The sequence below is a fragment of the Melampsora larici-populina genome (genome assembly GCF_000204055.1).
Source record: "Melampsora larici-populina 98AG31 unplaced genomic scaffold MELLAscaffold_79, whole genome shotgun sequence".
In the NCBI taxonomy this organism is placed as follows: domain Eukaryota; kingdom Fungi; phylum Basidiomycota; class Pucciniomycetes; order Pucciniales; family Melampsoraceae; genus Melampsora; species Melampsora laricis-populina.
The window spans coordinates 19,925-38,975 of NW_006768843.1; the positions used below are offsets into that span (position 1 = coordinate 19,925).

Here is a 19,051-nt window from a genome sequence, read left to right on the forward strand (position 1 = left end):
AACCACCTGTCGAGAACCTGTCTGGTATTTTTGGCGTTCACCTGATTGACATCGATGTGATAATCATCGGCATCACCCCTCTTATAAACCTTCTCCCATTCTTGGAGAACAATGGAGGAGATGGCTTCGTTCCATTTGGACTTGATAGTATCGGTCCAATCGTAGGTAAATCACGCAAAGCCAGAAAGTGCCAATGAACCTTTGCAAGTAGAGGCAACCGTTGTTGGATAAAGAACACCCGAATTCCTCAGCGCCACTAGAGAGGTAAATTTGACGGGCGGAATTGTGGAGATAGCTTCCTCAGCAGCGTGATCTCCAACTTTAGCAAGCTGTGCAGGGTGGGCCTGTGGATGTTTTCGGAGGTAGCGAAGACGAGCTTTCTCGACGCTCTTATCAACAATGGATCAACGCTCGACTTTCCGTTTGTCCCACGCGGAATACTCATCGTCAGAGGGTGGCGGGGGGAGGATTTGATTGGCCTTTCGGCCTTTACCTTTCCGAACGATGCCTAGGAGCATGTTGTTGTAATGATGGATTGCAACGGTGAGTCGTTCATACTGAGAGCACTCGATAGGAGTTTTAGCACGCTTCTCATATCGAGTGCCATCATGTCTGGCGACTGTATTTCGAGCTCGGCGCGAAGCTCCCAGATTGTGGTACTTGCGACTTTCAACTAGATCGAAAACACCATCACCTTCAGATTCTTGGGTGTCTTCATCTGAAGCATGAATATTGTCATCATCCACGTCATCGTTGATCTCATCTGGTCTTGCTGCCTCTTGGGATGCGTATGAAAGACCGGCTGAGAGACAAGATGAGTTAGCATCCGTCAAAATGGATCATACGATTTCAGACATTAGGGAACTTACATGTATCAGACGGTGCCCCTGATGCTTGACGAGGAGCATCAGTCGCTGCAGGCGGGGAATTGGGTTGGCGGTCATTTCTTGCACACGATGCCATTCTTTGAGATTGGATGCTTCGACAAGGGCGGGTTGGTTGATTGGGCATCGCTTCAGTGGAGCAGATGGACATCATAGACGTTTGACGAGGGCGAGAAATTGCTGTCGTTTGGGGCTGAGGTTGGGTTTGTTGAAAGATGTTGCGCTCGGTTCGCTCCGTTGGTGATGCCAATGGTAGAGCATGAGGGCGTGGGTTGAAAGATTGAGCTGGTGCTGTAGTCGCCGAAGGAAAAAAAGAAGGTCCTTGATTTCCTTGATATTGAAACCCTCCCCACAAAGGTTGTTGTAAAAAAGGTGAATTATGCGTTTGAGAAGCTGAGGTGAGATCATGACCAAAGCTTTGAACTGGAAGTGCGCCGTGTTGCAGTGGATTTGGTTGAATACTTCGAGGGACATTTTGAGTTTGAGGAGCGATCTGATATGCACATGATTGATTGTTCAAATTGTGAGTATAGTCAGGAGCCAAATGTGATGTGACATCAGGGGACCGAGAGTTTTGAGTGCTACTGAGGAGCTGAGCTGATGGGTAGCGTTGATGGAGTGACTGTGAATGGTAAGCTCTAGCAGCAGTCTCATAGGGTAAATCAGAGACGCGGGAAGTTACAGTTGGAGGTTGATTGTGAGGTGGCTCATTGAGGGGTTCGACTATGCGGGTATGGTAAGTCCGAGTACAATTTTGGAGATTGCCGTAGGCTTGCTGACTGGTAGGAAGGGAAGGTTGAATTTGATGGAAAACCACGTCATGGTTCTGACGCTGTTGACCTCCCCGTTTCTGTGATATAGACTGACGTGGCAAAGTCAAAGCAGTCTGAAGATTATTGAGTTGAGATCGGTGCGGTTGAAGCTGAGCTGGCGAGCTGGGATCAAGAACAGTGGTGTAGGAAGTACGAACACGATTGTGTTGCAAGGGAGGAGGCCTATTAGTTCTCCTTCTTGAATCTTGGGAATGCGCATGTGATTGGTGTGATCGGTCCTCAAAATCTTCTATTCGATTTGTGTGTGAAGGACCGTCTGAGAAAAGAGATTACATACAATTAGTAGGAGATAATGCATCATATTGATTGGGGAACTTACGTGTAGAAGTTCTAAAAGGCAGCACTAGCGGTGGATGCTGGTAAGAAGAGGGATTTTCAGGCTGAATATTAGGTTGTGGGATATTTTCTGAACAGAAGGACATTCTTGAGGATCGACTACTTTGAGTCGCACTGCGATCTTGATTTTGCTGCTGTAAATCAGTGGAACACAAAGACATCCTTGAAGTTCGACCGCTTTGACGAGCATTTGGATCTTGATTTTGTTGCATTTCAGCGGAGCAGAAAGACATTCTGGAGGACGCGAGAGGCACATGAAAAGATGTCAGCGTTGCTTGCTGTGTTTGGTTTTGTTGGAAGAGATCACGCTCCGGTCGGGGTGGTCCATTGCTGGGGCACGGGTTAAGGTCAAACAATTGGGGGAGTGCTGGAGTCACCGCAGGCGCATGCTGATAAGGTACCTGATTTTCGCCAAATTCAAATTGAAACTCATGCCACATACGAGGTGGTACGTAAGTCAACTGAGAGCCGTGATGGGGTTGATCAGACAGTTCATGAGCATGTCGATTCAGACTATTGACAGGAGCTGATGTGAACATGGCGTCCTGTGACAATGAGCTGGGGTGATTTTCACTCATACTGAATATCCGACCATTGGCAGAATGATGGGAGCGATTGTTCATTGTGTTCATTCTCGTTGAGTCTAGAGAATCTTCACGTGATACAGCTGGAAGATTGACATATTCTTGAACCAAAGGAGGAGGACCGTTGTTACTCCTCATTGATTCTCGAGAATGAGCTGGCGATTGATTGGGAGTTTCATACTTGGGAGGTAAGTTGAGCGTACTGGGCTTGGATCCTTTGGATGATAAATTGGGTTGGTCAGCTGGTTCAGAGGAATGTTCGGTGTTTCTTGAGACCGAAGGACAAGATCTATTGTTCATTCTTGTTGAGGCTAGAGAATTTGCACGTGATACAGCTGGAAGATCGTGCGCATAATGGGTTTCGACATATTCTTGAACCAAAGGAGGAGGACTGTCGTTACTCCTCATTGATTCTCGAGAATGAGCTGGCGATTGATTGGGAGTTTCATACTTGGGAGGTAAGTTGAGCGTACTGGGCTTGGATCCTTTGGATGATAAATTGGGTTGGTCAGCTGGTTCAGAGGAATGTTCGGTGTATCTTGAGACCGAAGGACAAGAGCTATTGTTCATTCTTGTTGAGGCTAGAGAATTTGCACGTGATACAGCTGGAAGATCGTGCGCATAATGGGTTTCGACATATTCTTGAACCAAAGGAGGACGTCCGTCGTTACTCCTCATTGATTCTCGAGAATGAGATGGCAATCGAGTGGTTTGATGAACATGCTCGGGAGGTAAGTTGAGCGTACGGCTCTGTGGCGATGGGCTGGGCTTTGATCCTTCGGATGATAAATTGGGTTGGTCATCTGCTTCAGAGGAATGTTCGGTGTATTGTGAAATCAAATGACAAGAGCTGTTGTTCATTCTTGTTGAATCTAGAGAATTAGCACATGATACAGCTGGAAGATCGTGAGCATAATTGGTTTCGACGTGATCCTGAATCAAAGGAGGAGGACCGTCGTTACTCCTCATTGATTCTCGAGAATGAGCTGGCGATTGATTGGGAGTTTCATACTTGGGAGGTAAGTTGAGCGTACTGAGCTTGGATCCTATGGATGAGGGGTCTGATATACGAGGACGTTTTTGAGCGTCGTTAGGGGAATCAAACGGCTGAAATTGTATCCGAGAACTGCTGCTATTGCGCAATGGTAGACGTGGACGCTTACGCTGCGTTTCCTTATCCGGATGTGACTGGTAAGGACGCTTTCGAGGGATAATCGCACCAATACCATTGCCGTCTTCTGCAAGGACTTCAGTTGAACTGGCAGAGTTTGACAGCGATATAATTGCGGAATGGTGATCTTTTGATAAATGGTAAGGCAATTTGGCGATTTTGTGTCGTGCGCTTGGGAGAGACGGAGCGCCAGGGTTGACAAAAGAGGAATTGTAATTTAACAAAGCAGAAGGTTCCGGCGCGGGCTGGCCAGAGGCAGCATTGTACATCTGAGGTGAGGCAACTAGTTGTTCGAGGTCCTCAAAGAGCTCGGAAAGCGTATCCCGTTGGTCGATTTGATCTGTAAAAAATCACAGTGAGTAAAACTCCAATACCATGGGCAGCACATGCTTGGCAGAGATGAAGCATGATATCGAAATGACTCACTCTGGTCCATCGAGGACAGCGGGAACGACAAGGACAGAACGATGATCAGAGCTGAATTTGGGAGATCGAGAGGATGAAGTAAGAATTGAATAGTCGACGAGATTGTTCAAGTATATTTTGAGTTTGATGCAGTATTTGCAACAGCAGTATGTATGTATACATCAATCGTTCAGAGATTGAGGGAAACTCAAAGACAAAAGCTATGACATGAACCTCAAAGACAAAGTCTTAGCCAGGACAGTAAATCGATGTCATTGAAAACAGGAACAAACCTTTTAGCTGCCGATCATAACCCTTTGTCTTCTCTAAAACAACTGAACCATTGATCGTTTGCCAAAGAGCGATCACCACAGGTGGACATCAATCAAACGTCGGCCATGCCTTGACGTCACCGCTTCCTTGCCTTTATTTCTTCCCTCTGACAAAAGGGTCTTATCTTCATGTTAACCTTTTAGCGTCGTCTATGTGAATACCACTTGTGAATATTACTTATTTCATTGCTGATAATTCCTCTGTTGCATCCAATTTCTCCTTGTAAACAATTCCGTCCTTGACTTGGCTTCCTGGAGAAGTCATTTTAGCATTATTATAAGTTACTGGTTTGTGTGACGTATTCAATAGTGTTTATCTTCCTAGCAAAGAGGTCTAAAATCATTATCATCTCAGCTCTCTTTACTTGTCTGCTCTCATATTCCCCCAAACGCAAAACCGAACTTTGATCATCACATTCTCTGGAAGAATGAAAACCATGGTGGCTTCTAAACGTGAGTTGATATTTATCTTCCCTTCTTGGACATACCTGCTCCTCTTGCAACTTTCTTATCTACTCCTCATTGTTGCGGGAACAGCCCTCCTCGATCAACCTATGCACTTCAAAGACGGAACTGGAGTCAACTCTGTGAAAGCTCAGAATAGAGAAGTTGCTAAGTGGTTACCTCAGCGCAACTCGGCCTCTTATCAGGCCATCACCGACTACTTGAAATTTCTGCTTGGAAAATACAACTCTCGCACACCCTACCCTGCTAGTCCAGAGGCTTTTGAACTCAATCAGCTTCCTCAATTGTCTCCAGAAACCATTAGTGCTGATTTAAGTGTTTTCACCAACCATCTTTCGCCACCTAGTACTTCCCAACAAACAATAAAGCTCTTACCTCGGCAAAATTCCTGTTGGTTCACATACAGGCACTTCTTTCTTCAAGATCTTAGCCGATATTCAATCCCTCGTGCCACTCTTGCTTGGGAGTTGCCTGTGAGCTCTTCATGGAACCAGATAATGCTGGTGTTCTTACTGAAGCACTGGCGATGGGCTATGGCGCAAGGAGCATTCTCTCAATATCATCCTGATCCTAGATTCTCCAGCGATGCAATATGTCGGGCTGTCATGGAGAGATGGATTCGAGGAAGAGTGGGCCAAGATGAAAATTATCAAAACCGAAAAAAAAAAACCAGAGAAGAGCTACAGTACGTCCGCCTCCCAACAATTTCTTCCCTTTTTTCTATTACTGAGATTTGTTCCCAGATTTTCCGTTACCGCCAAGATGCTTTAGAAGAGTTTGTTGAATCGGATGATAGAGACCTTCTTCCTTCTGCTTTGAGCTTACTTTCAAGTGCGGCCTGTTGCTCGGATACCGAGGACGATGGACCCGGTAAAACCCGTGCCATAGGTATGGTTTGGAGAAGTCAAGAATTTTCCGAGCTTATGCATTTGCTCGATCAGCTTTCTTTCAAACAACAAAAGTCTTTGCACGGGTCAAGATGGGCGGCCGGGCGGCTTGACATGAGAAGAAGTCCAGCAATCCAGATATCATCTCACGGCAAAGCTCCTCGAAACCTTCCATCAAACTGCTACTGTCCTGTTTGGAGGAATGCATTTGGAGAAACGCATAAACAGCTCCTCAGTCAAGAACCTGCCAGTTCCACTTTAACTTTGCTGATAGGCAAAATATGTCAATCACTTGTTTAATTTAGGAAATTGATAAACGACGCCGACCTGAAAACAGATCTGACACCGGTTTTCATTAGACCGGATTCCTTTCGAAGATGTACAGCTCTGTACATCTGCTATACTGCTTCCAAAGCCTTCAGACCGCTTCAGACATCGTCTGAAGCCGGTTTTTTATTTCACCTTGAAGCCGGATTTTCCATTCGGATTGTTTGGAAAGCTGTCTGAAGCCCACTTTTGAAAGTGTTGGTTAAGGAAGCAGCTCTTGTATCCCATGTCTCTTTGCAACACGTGTACATACAATAAGGGAGAGCCAATGAAAAAAATCAAATATGAGCTTCTCTCGCATCATCTACCATCAGTGATCTGTGCTCTACACCCAACTACAACCTCCAAAGCCGCCGGAAAACCACAACTCCTCGTTTCCAAGCTGCTATCAAGTCTCAAAAATGTATTGCAATCAAAGAGATGATCATATTTTCACCAGTAATACAACAACATATCAAGCTCAGGATCTTATGAATCAATTTATCACAGACAACCCTTCATCAAACACGGCTTCTAGAAACACTCTCTCAACTTTTCACCACCCGGAATCTACTCTAGAGAACATACCAGGAAGTGAAGATGATGCAGAGGGTGAGACAGAGACAGAAGATGAAGAGAAAGGAACAGATAACTATGATTCAACCGAGTCAGAAGAGACAGAGTATGATGAGTCCGAGGAAGAACATAATGAATGGATGGACAGTATGTACATACTCTTGAATCAAGACTGACTGTGAGTTGATCCTGTGTTTGTTCCTCAGATACAAGTGATGACGGCAAGGGTGTAAATGACAACATCGGCCAAAGTGGTCAGCTCAATGAAGATTGGCCTCCTCAAGGTTGGTTTGACATCAAATCAACTCAACTGTAGAAGGGCACCGTGTCTAACACATTTTGACCAATCCAGGAGCTACACCAGCACGAGAACTACTCCCGCCTCGAGAGGGCAAGATCTTCAAGTCTAAGGAGCTAGGGCAACGATACCTCGAAGCAGTTGCAAAGCATCAGGGTTATGCAATTGCAATCAGGTCTAACAAAGGCCCTCATCTAGAGAGCCGATACTTCTATTGTGTACGTGGTCACCAGAATCCCAAGCGTGCTTCAGGTGTAGCCAAAGTCAAAGTTCAACCTCTGAATGGACACGAAAAAGACTTGAAAAAGCCACGAAAAAGCAGCACATCTAAATCTGACTGTCGTTTTGGAGTTTCTCTTAACTACTGGACAAAGCAAGGTCATTGGAAGGTCAAAGTTCAACACTCTCGTCACAATCACAAGCCTTACAAGAGGCCAAGTGACCTACCTCGCCTGCGCCGCTTGAAAGACACAGAAGAAACATTAATGAATACTTTAACGGAGGCTAATGTACGTCCTCGCACTGTTTGAGTTTTGCTTCCGGGGGAAAGCTCTCATCGACCAATGCGAGATATATACAATCAAAAAGCTCGCTCTCGAAGAAAGGAACTTGAAGGGAAAACACCCATGGTCCATCTGATCACACGACTTCGGAAAGAAAACTGGTTCTATCAAGTGAAACTTGCACCTAATGGAACCGTTGAATCCCTTTTTTTTGCTCATCCAAGTTCAATCGAGATGGGACGCCGCTTTCCGCATTGTTTTGGATTAGATTGTACATACAACACCAACAAACACCACTTCCCTCTCTTGCACATTGTAGGATCAACTTGCTTCAACTCGTCCTTTTCACTCGCTTTCTGCTTCATGAAAAAAGAAGATCGCCAGGAGTACACATGGGCACTCGAACAGCTCAAGACACTCTTGAAGCCAAACATTCATCAACCAAAGACTTTTGTGACTGACAAAGATAAGGCACTCATTGGTGCAATTTCTGATGTATTCCCCGAAAGCAACCATATCTTATGTCTGTGGCACATCAACAAGGCAATCTTAACTAAATGCCAGCCAATCATTACGGTCACAGAAGAATTTGATGCATTCTACAATTGCTGGCATACTTTTGTAGCTTCTTGTACTGAAGACGAATTTGATGCCAACAAGTCCAAACTTATTGAGATTGCAAAGAGTCATACACCCACAATCCTTCAATATCTCAAGTCGAACTGGTTTCCGATTGTAGAAAAATATGTGAAGCTTTTTGCAAACGACTTCCTCCACTTTGGAAACCAAACAACTTCACGAGTTGAGGGTTCTCATTGCTTTGTCAAAAGTTTCCTTGAAGGTTCTATGCAGGACTTACTATCTTGTTTCAAAGCTTTCAAACTAGCAGTCACACATCAAGTCACTGATTTCGAATGTCAACTGACCAGTGAGCTCCAACAAACAATCAACAACATCGATGAATGCTTCGATTTACTGCACACTGAATTATCTCACTATGCAATTGGACTTGCCACTGAACAGATTGGTCTGATTGGCAATTCAGATCGGAAACATTGCACAAAAGCATTCTCGACCGCTTGTGGCATTCCTTGCTCACATCAATTAGAGGCCTACATTGTCCTTGGCCAAAAGGTTCCAATCAAAGCGTTTCACGACCAGTGGAGACTGATTGATGAACCAATTCCGGTGTCATTGGAGGCCTTACGAGCCAACTTACAAGAGCAAGCTGAAAGCCTATGTAATCTTCCTGAGAACGCATTAAGAAGAGCATACGACGAACTGATCAAAGTTCAAAGCGGTCAATACGAACTCGTACCAGTTGGAGCACCTGCAACTATCACCAACACACGGGGTCGTCCAACTGGTTCTAAGAAGGATTGGTCCAAGTCAAAATCAAAACTGCGACCGCGAGATCCTTCAGGCTTTGAGTACTTAGCTCCCCCAAGACCAAAAGCTCCCTCAAAACCAAAGCCCCCCCCAAAACCGAAGGCTCCTCGCAAGTGTAGTAATTGTAAGAACTCTGGTCACAGGAAAGATAAGTGTCCACTCATACCTCGCCCACACAATCCAACTCCGGAAGAACTTGGACTAGATCAAGATGAAAATACAACTATTGGCAATACTGAAGTGGATCAAGAATTGTCTACCTTAGGCAGATACAATTCTGAACACGAGAAAGATTTTCCCAACTCAGAATCTAATCAAACTCTTGAAAGAATAGCTCACGAGGATTCTAACTCAGATTCAGAAGAGGACAATGATGGAGCAACTCTATGCCCTTTCTGCGATGAACCTCTTCCATCACATCTTTCGGAAGAACTTCAAAGACACCTCGAAATGCTTATCAAACGTCCCGATGCCAAGAAGACACCTCGACTAGGCAATCCTCGTGCACTTTCTCTTCAGGTAAGTTCAATTTGATATTCACTGCTCTCATCCCCCCTTCAGCGCTTCACATATGCCCAATTGAGTCTAATCAAGATGTTAATACATTCTATCAGTTGTCCCAAACGATCGGTTTTTGTGGTATGCATGGTTCTGAGGCCCAATACGTTCCCATGGGAATTGAGAACGGGTGGCCTTCAAGACTTGATTTTGACAATCTTTCGAGGTAACTAATTCAACCTTTGAATGTGATGAACACACAGCTTTCATGCGATCTACATACATACTAACCTTTCGGGCCTGATTCTAGACGTGTAGAGAACTTCATCACCGATCTGCAACCAATCATCGATTGCCAAATCGAAAGCACATACTTGATTGGCGCACTGCAAATCTGTAAGGACTATGGTACACGTCGAATGGACAGTGTATTGCACGGAAACCTCACTTTTGAGCTCGAACAACCAGGGTAGTGAGTATCTCACACTACAACTTTATTTCTCATATTTTCCTTCCACTATTTCTCATCTTTTGATAGCTGATATCAAACTGTAGCTACGGTGGCAGGGGCTTAGAAATCATCTATCAAACTCTTCATTGGCACTTCCTGCGCCCGCAAGCTCCAAATCAACTTGTACACACAAAAGTTAAGCCTCTCAGTCCCGAAAGTATGGTCCGTACAGTTTTGCTCCCCGAGGTCTCTTTGAGACTGATTGCGGATGACCTCAAGTTATCCATTTTGGACCCTAAAGTTAAACATACACTTGAGAGCTCTCGGGCATATGGGATGGCCATGTTTCCAGCTTAGAATGATATGATTCCAAACCACATAAATACAACACCATGAAATTTTGCTACATATCAAAAAGATCCTCCACTCGCAGAGAAATACCGAGCTCTGATAAGATGCCTATAGATGAGCAAAAAGGTCTTCATACCACTGTTGTCTCTTGTCCGAGATTTTTGGCTCTTGTGCATTTCTTTCAATGTTTGATTCAAGTCTATACCACCTCCCTTGACAATTGCCCTGCTTTCTGCTGTTAGACTTATGAAGTCCACTGTTAAAGATCCGATGCAATCGGTTTGAATTCGAACCGGTTTCAGCACAAAAAGAAAATGCGGCTTCAGAACGAGATGAAAATCCGGCTTCAAGGTGAAATAAAAAACCGGCTTCAGACATCTATTGTGAATAGACAAAGTACAAAAGTAAGCAAGATGTTTTAGATTCCACATATGATGATGTATTATACCTATTGTGAATAGACAAAGTACAAAAGTAAGCAAGATGTTTTAGATTCCACATATGATGATGTGGAATCTCGAAATCAGAGTCAGGCTGGGTTTTGTTCACCAGAGCGTGAGACAGTCTGTGCCGCAGTCGTGCCATGTCACGTGACTACTACAACAACATCGTCTGAAGCGGTCTGAAGGCTTTGGAAGCAGTACAGCCCTGTAGAGCAGTATAGCAGATGTACAGAGCTGTACATCTTCGAAAGGAATCCGGTCTAATGAAAACCGGTGTCAGATCTGTTTTCAGGTCGGCGTCGTTTATCAATTTCCTTAATTTACCTTGTATTCATGACCATACATGACTCGTTTATTACAGCCAATACTCATGTACTCAGTGAAAAGCACGATGCATATTGATAGAAGTTTGATGAATGACAGGAATTCTTATTTTTCAAGACGTATACTTGTGTTCATAAGTCAATCATTGTCCTAACTCTTTATCAAATAATTTGGTTCTTAATCTTTTTTTCTGTGGAATACAAGAATATCTGATTTACAATTCCTATTACCATCACCATTCTGACGTGCTGTCTGCATCAATGGAAATCTGTCCAATAGTAGTCAGATGAATACTCCACTATAGAAGAATGTTAGAGCGTAGAAAAACTCACTATGTTCCGCAGCCCTACTATACCTAGTTTCTTGTGCGCAATACCGAGGTGACCGGGTGCATAGGGCAACACAATGACGTGACCCATAAGATTGTGAACGTCAACGACCACAGTACGTTCTATCTTTGAGTATACCAAGGCGGCCTGCAGGCGGGGGTGAGATACAAAGCAATCTCGTGTCGAATCCCTTGCGTTCAGCTGGGTGAATTGATCCACCACTAAAAAAACCGTCGGGATACGCTTTGTTCGAAAAGCGTATTGTATGTAGCCAAAACGACGCTCCCCCCAAATGCAATATTCGATTGAACTGTTACCCTTCCCCTTGAGTAGCTGATTCAAGGTGTAATTCTTCCCACGGATCTTGAGTAGTTTGGTGGTTTCAACGGTTATAGGCAGAGTAGGGTTGCAATCGGAAATGCTATATCAATCGATGAAGTTCCCATAACGTTGATCCAACTCCGAATTCAGATAGTTGAGCCAGATATCATAAGTATCACGGTTGAGACTGATCTCCTTGGACCATTTCGTCTTTGGCATCTCTGTAAGTTCTTGGATTACCTCGTCTTGAATTTTTGCATCGACACGACCTAGAAAGGTGGGACAGCCATTCAAGACTGCCTTGAATAGTCCTCGACAAGTATAGGTCTGTGTCATTGTTTTGTCTATGTCGGCTACAATTATAAATACAGAAAAAAGATTGATAAATAGCGTCAACATTCATTGGCCCCCTCACGTCAAATTAATGAAAATCATACCTGCATGATGGTTTTTCGATATTTTGCTGAGCATCCCTATCACACGCTCACCAAACATTGTGCCAGTGTACGGTGGAGGACCAAAAAGATCGGTGATTTCAACGAGATGTTGCAAGAAGTGCAAATTGGGCTTGACATTGACACCCTTCCACAAAGACCCCAGATGTGTGCGATAGCTATGCACCAATTTCTTGAGATCCTCCTTATCCTTTTTGGAGAAGGTTCGACACAGAGCACAGTTGGTAATCTCCACTAAGTATATCAGGCTCTCACATAGAGCCTGTTCTTTTACATCTTTTGAAAAGTAAAGCTTAGGGATGATCGCGAGGACCATATAAACTGTGTAAAAAGTGAGCCATTCCATTGCACTCGGATTCCCGGACTTTGGGATTCCAATCTTGATTGGAGGGCGAGTCATCCAAGTTGGAGTTTTTTCCGTGGAAATCGCATGTCGGATGTCAATTAGATCCTCCATCGTAAGTGATGGATTGTTGGTCTCCGGTTCGGGTTGACCATCTTTCGCCTTTGAAGACTTTGAGGGAGCAGTTGTGGCGCTTTTGTTCATCTTTTTTTTTGAGGCCTGGGCAGACGCGCGAACCGTAATGTTGGAACCGCTTTGAAGGCGACCTGTACTGACCTTTTCATGCACCGGTCTATCGAAAGTAGCCATCATCGTGATACTTTGGGACCGAAGTCGATCGGATCGCCATAGATCAGAGGACCGGAAATTCGTTTCTTCAGACGACGGAATCAAGATAAGCTTGCTGGAAGACATAGAAGTTGAGGCACCTTGTGTCTCAAGTAGAGCGGAGGACTGTATGTTGGGTTCCACAGATTTCAGGAAAGGCACAGGTGTAACGCTGGAAGCGGTCAGCTTTGCTCTTTTAGCATCATTGATTTGATTAACTGTTCCACGTGGTCTGCCACGCTTCCTGGGTACAACAGCTTGGCGACTCTTGTTGAATGACTTGATTTGAAGATGACGGAGGTCGCATCTCTGTCAATATGTCTTGCTCCGTAAGTGATTGTAAGGAATGATACCTCGCTCGTTTTCTCCACCACTGAACTAGATCGCGTACAATTCGAGCTTGTAGATTCATAAAAATTGGACATGCTCGACCGGTCATTTGGCAAACTTTCATTTAGATCGCTCAATTGTTCCGTATGCATGCTGCTGTCGTCTTGTGAGCTGGTGGTTTTAAATCCTGCTGAGTTGGAAGTACCACACTAAGAGAAAGATAAGCAGGATTTGATCAGTTTTTCATCTTTTTTCACTAAATCCCATTGGAGTATCATAAGAGAGTTGCTTACATCAACATTGTTGGAGGAGATTGATCGTGCAATCAGTGGATTTTGTATATTTAGATGAGCTTCAGCATCCAGCTTTGCTTTGAGCTTTTTTCCCGCTTGACCAAGTCCTATGAAACTATGTGCATGATCCTTCAATGTTCCAAGGAGAAGACAGTGCATAACGTCGATGGTGACAAATTCAATGGGTTGCCAATAGGGAAGCTCAGATAGAACTGTGTATCGAACTCCGTAAGTATGAAATATATCTTCTTGTCTCTTTTCTGTGAATGCATCCCTCCACTCTTCAGCGTGTTTTTGATGGTCGACTCTTTCTGGCCATAGATCCGGGTCAATGATGTGTCTATCACCGAACACAATACCACAGTGCGCGCAGAAATGTGTTGCCGAATGCGAAGCAAAGCCAGCGACTTTTCGCATGGCTGGGAGATCCGCGATAAGGGGCCATAGTGCGGCACGTATGACACGGCCTTCAGGATAATCCGCAGTTGACGTGAGGAAAATTCCTCTCCAAAGTTGTTGGAGTTCAGCCACAAGCGGCTTCAAAAGTTCGTTCATTTGTTTGAGAGCCGGTTCGCTAGGTCCGGGAATGACGCCAAAAAGAAAAAGGTTTTCTTGCTTGTATCGTTTGTCTGGTGGCAAATTATAACATATGAGAAGCATTATACCGTGGGATTTTGTTTTTTGAGCCCCACGTCCATGAGGATTAAACCAATCCACAAATAAACCAAAGACTAGATTACCAGTTTTTGAAGTGAACGGACTTCCTGAGTCCCCAAAGGATCTCCACATCTCACCATCCCATATGTCACGCATTGTTTCACCATCGTCCTGATGTTGTAACGGAGCGTCAAGAGCAGCTTCGAAGCCGGGAATGCTTAACATCCTAGCCAGCCAGGTTCGAAAAGAGTGATAATGAAATTGCCGGCATGGTGTGGGAACATCACCTGAATAGAGAGCTCGGCCGCACGCATGACGCGTAACTGGAGTACCCCTTTTTGCACCAGGCTCTCGCAAAAAGCGTAAAGCATCACACACCGTCTTGCGAGTATCGTCGAGTTCTCTAGCTGGTGTGCCATGGAGGGTAAAACATTCCGGGCAGACAATCTGCGACTCCAGGCTGACCTCAAGGTTGAGCATCGTGTATAACATCGGCAGAGTGACCGGTAAGTTCTCCCAGTAAGGACGACCGGTATAATTCATGTCTTTTGCTGTTTGTTCTATCAGTCGCTGGTTGAAGTGAAGTAGAGTCCGGCAGGCTAGATTTTTTACCCCTTTCGTAATACTCGCATGTGCGACCTGAAGCATTCCGATAAGACATGAAGGTCGCTGAAGGTAGACCTGCGGGATCTGGTAGGGCTTCGTTGAGACAGTTTCCAAGACATACTGATCATCGAGAGTGATCGATTCGGTTCTTCAAATCGTTTGTGAGCTTCTCCGGCGCCTTTGCGCTCCAGCTAGTGACAAAAGCTCTTGATTTTGACCTGTGGAAGATCTCTGCAATCTGACGGTATCCAGATGACCAGTACTCAGAGACCTTCGGCGAACCTAGAATAGATAAAGTGATCAATCAGTTATAAGCTAAAAGATAATGAAATGAGATAAACATACCGCGATATCTGTTGTACCGTGGACAGACGAGGGCTGGCGAGCCAGTGGTGGTGTTGATACGTTCTCTGTCAACCTCATCAAGCGGAGCCTCCGCAGTTTGTCCTCGTGGTACCGCCCATTTTGCTTATTCCTGATTTTCCCTTGACGAAGAACACCGTCGAGTTGAAAACTTTCAGCCGCACATTGAAGCTCTTCACAGCAGCAGATGTGTTGTGCCATTCACAATACAAAATCCAAGTTGATGAATTGGATTTGTTGTATGTTTAGGTGATAACACCGAAGCTGATCAATTTGAGTGATGTGTATAAGTAATCAAGAAAATCACTACTTTTAAAATCTTCTGATGTCCTCTGAAATATATTCGCCAGAGCCACATCTGAATCTGTTGCCGAGCATCACGTGATTCTCCAAGAACCGTCAAGAACCGTTTTGCACAAAACTGGGGGCATGCAACTCTAGATTATGCCAGTATCTCTTGCACCTCCTCAGAGAGCTAGCGAGTTACCCACATGGTCAGGAAACAGAACAGTCTTTTTGAAGAACTGTTAAAATCGATGCGCGATTGATTCATGAATTGTTGGAGACTGCATGATTTAAGAAACTAATCAATTGAGGCAAAAAAATATATACATTTGTAAACGGTAACTTGTAGATAAGAGAGAAAAATGAAAACATTGCATCATGAATAACTCGCGTCTCATAGCCTAATGAAAAACCCTAAATCATCTTGCGTCTTGAGGTATCACAACTACGGACAATCTGTCGCAAAAAAACTCAATGAGATTAATCTGTTTACAATAAATAGTCAGTAAGTGGGAAAGGATGGGGATCATAAGAAAAGTACAACAAGAACTTACTTATAACCCCATAGATTCCTTAGATTCCATAGTACGCGCCGTACTGGCTGTGAACATGATATTCCAAAAGTTCAATCAATTCCGCCTTCAGCGTGCAACACGGGATGCGGAGGTTTGGACTGAAGTGCCATATTATTTGGCGAAGAAGGTCTTTGGTGCACCAAGCCGGATGCCACCCGGGCGAGAGGTAAAGGAGAAGATTGGGTGGTAAGGTTCTGATCTTTGACCAGAAGTCAAGATCTTCATAAGCAGAGGGAAGTGGACGTCTATAGATTGGTATGTTCCTCAGTTCAGCACGTCGAGCAATTCTCGAAGATCGACGGCGCCGGGTCACAGAATTTGTTCTTTGTGGTTGATCTATTGGAACTGGATTTGTTCCTGCTTCAGTGGGAAGCGCAGGTGGGGTTGGGCGACTGCGTCTGCAATTTGTGGTGGTGATGGAAGAGTTGTCCGCCATGGTGAGGTTGCCGTAGATCTTGATGGACATGGTTTGAGATGGAACTATTGAAACAATTACAGTTTAGCACTTCAAAGACCCTGAGTAAACGTATAGGTTGGACATACCCAAGAATAGAATATCGTCAGCGCGCTGGAGAGTATAGTGAATTGAGAAGTGATGTGAACAAGCTTAAGTGAATCATGGCTTTAAATATGGATAACTTACCAAAACCGGAATCTTCTGATGACAAAAGGCTCGCCGGAAGTCCTTACAATATCCTTCGTTGGACTCGCAGAAGGTGTTCAAAGGAGACATCAAGCAATTGGAAAGACGATTGATGCACGGTGAAAGGACCCGAAGAATTGTGTATCTAGATCGATGTGGTCGATGCGGTGAACGGGGGTGAGTCAGTCAACATTGGTGCGAGGTGATCACGGTGGCAAGGTCATAGGGGAAGTCGAAATCGATGATGAATGGAGAAATAGTCGCTGATGTGATGGTTTGAGGAAAAGGAATGGAAGGAAGGGTAAGTGTAGTGTGCGCTGGTACGCATTACGTACGTTGACTAATACAGTTCTGTACAATCGTGGATTCAAGATTTACCGGTTACCGTATAGGTCTGTATAGGTACAAGAACTTCCCCTGTATATATACAGCAGAACATCCCCTTTGATTTAACTTTCATAGATGAAAGTGATCGTTGATCAATTGTATGTACTGCCGGGGATCTTACCGAAACAATGATCAATGATCCAAGAGACCAACTAACATCTTTGAACAATGAGTGATGGCAAGTATAGTATTCACTCAGACGGTGTCCAGTCCACTCAGTCAGATGGGTTGAGTATGAGTGAGTTAAACACGGGAGTTGATTCTGGCTCAGTCGCTACTGCGACGCTCAGTTATTAGTAATTGCGGAACAAGTTACTACACAAAAGTCGTACAATTGCTTGACGCAGAGCTCACCGGACGTCCGGCGCAATTCGGGTGGACAAGGTGTTATATCAAAGCAATATAACTAAACATCTTGCAGTGATTCCAGATGAAGCCTTGGACATAACTTCATTGAAGATATTTGTTATAGGTTTCAACAAACACTTTGGTCTTTTGATGATTCATCCTGTTGTGAAGTATGATAAAACAAGAATACCTTGATTTATGGTTCCACTTCTACAGTTGAACCCGTGCCAATGCATGAATTGGGAAGATGGTTTTTTCTATGCATTGTGACCAGCTATTCATTTTGAGGGGTTTTGTTATAATGCATAAACTCATGTGTTATGACCATGATGTATACAATTATGCATTATGTCCAATGAACTCACTTGAAAAAAGTATAGTCATGGAGCACAAAGTGATGCATTATGAACAGGCAATGGCCACGCTGGATCAAGTTGAGGAATGATAGAATTGATGTAAATTACAACTGCAAGTGTAACATACAACTGCCCCAATCAAGATTTTGGCTTTCAGATCCCTTGAAGCCCGGGGCCAGCTCATGGTTCTATACAGCACAGCCACCACATCTGTATTTGTATTATTCAATTATGCAATGATTGGAAATTTAGCCCATACCAGGCCTTATGCACGTTGGTGTATTACACATCTGCATGAGTATGCATTTGCATGGGCTGACTGTATCAAATTTGACTTCAGATTCAATGTCAATTTCAATCAAATTGAAGCCAAATGACATAGTTTATGAATGTTCAGTCCTTAGCCATCAGGTTGCAATAAGCAAACTAATAAATTGACTGATCTGTAATCTCAGGTAAATCAAATCTCAATCAAGAGCCATATGCAGATTCTTGACCCACAGCCATGTGTTGAGATACACCTGAGTATCTCTTATTAAGTGTTTCAGACGTTGATAATGGACTAAAGGTCAAACTACATGTGTTAAAAAATTAAGCTCATTCTGCTCGAACTTTAACTCTAATATTCAACCTTGAGGTCAAACCCTAATTATCTCAAACTTATCTAGTTCTGATCCCTCCACGCGGACATACTCTTTTTCCTCATCTGTTATTCTACGGGAGGAAAAGAGTACGTCAAATTCCTATATATTATCACACACCTTGATTCATTCTATTAAACTAGTTCTGTCAATACTCTCTATCTTTTCTATTAACTTTTATTATATAATGCTAACTGTTACTATTGATTCCCTTTTTTTCCTATTTCATCTGAATCATGACAACGCTAGCTTTAGATCAAAGACCAAAAGTGTTGATCTCTTTTCTCATTTTTATCTTTGACCTGATCAAACCTTATAGGTCAGAATTGATATTAAAAGAGTCTTTATTATTTTCTTTCTTATCCAACTTATTTCCTTTTCTATTATTATCTTTCTTTCTATTCTGATTGTATAGGTTAGTTTCATCAGGAAGTTATTGTGACAAGAGGTGTAGGACCTCACCCAAGTCTGGCTTGCAGCGCTACCCAGCGCTACTAGCCAGGAAAGCAATAGTGTGGCGTTTAGAAAAAACCACTAAGCCCAGTAGAGTTAGTGGTAGTTGGCAAGGTTTTTTGGGGAAAAAAAGTAGCTGATAGCGTAATTTTTATTTGCAGCGCCACCAGCGCTAAAACGAGAAAAAAAACATTGAGAAAAAAAAACAAAAAACAACTTAGAGCATCCCCAACGCGCCGGGAACTGGAAACTCTGGTACAGGTGTCACAAATGACAGTTGGAAACCTTATTTCAGCTTCAGCT

The 19,051-nt window shown here is 43.8% G+C and overlaps 4 protein-coding genes across 4 annotated transcripts; 1 reads left to right on the forward strand and 3 right to left on the reverse strand.

The window, feature by feature from the left end:
• Positions 1 to 404: 404 nt before the first annotated feature.
• On the reverse strand, positions 405 to 4,244 carry MELLADRAFT_68990 (uncharacterized protein; the record flags this gene model as incomplete). The annotated part of the gene is made up of 4 exons (XM_007417803.1): positions 405 to 802; positions 870 to 1,973; positions 1,995 to 4,148; positions 4,235 to 4,244. The coding sequence occupies 4 exons, from the start codon at positions 4,242 to 4,244 to the stop codon at positions 405 to 407; spliced, it is 3,666 nt and encodes a 1,221-aa protein (XP_007417865.1).
• A 2,450-nt stretch (positions 4,245 to 6,694) lies between these two features.
• Positions 6,695 to 7,690, forward strand: MELLADRAFT_95072 (uncharacterized protein; the record flags this gene model as incomplete). The annotated part of the gene is made up of 4 exons (XM_007417813.1): positions 6,695 to 6,926; positions 6,986 to 7,063; positions 7,132 to 7,586; positions 7,628 to 7,690. The coding sequence occupies 4 exons, from the start codon at positions 6,695 to 6,697 to the stop codon at positions 7,688 to 7,690; spliced, it is 828 nt and encodes a 275-aa protein (XP_007417875.1).
• A 3,578-nt stretch (positions 7,691 to 11,268) lies between these two features.
• On the reverse strand, positions 11,269 to 13,250 carry MELLADRAFT_113179 (uncharacterized protein; the record flags this gene model as incomplete). Its single annotated transcript, XM_007417837.1, has 5 exons — positions 11,269 to 11,334; positions 11,369 to 11,586; positions 11,815 to 12,013; positions 12,761 to 12,937; positions 13,092 to 13,250. The coding sequence occupies 5 exons, from the start codon at positions 13,248 to 13,250 to the stop codon at positions 11,269 to 11,271; spliced, it is 819 nt and encodes a 272-aa protein (XP_007417899.1).
• A 2,668-nt stretch (positions 13,251 to 15,918) lies between these two features.
• On the reverse strand, positions 15,919 to 16,653 carry MELLADRAFT_68993 (uncharacterized protein; the record flags this gene model as incomplete). Its single annotated transcript, XM_007417804.1, has 3 exons — positions 15,919 to 16,400; positions 16,464 to 16,488; positions 16,564 to 16,653. The coding sequence occupies 3 exons, from the start codon at positions 16,651 to 16,653 to the stop codon at positions 15,919 to 15,921; spliced, it is 597 nt and encodes a 198-aa protein (XP_007417866.1).
• Between the last annotated feature and the right edge of the window lie 2,398 nt (positions 16,654 to 19,051).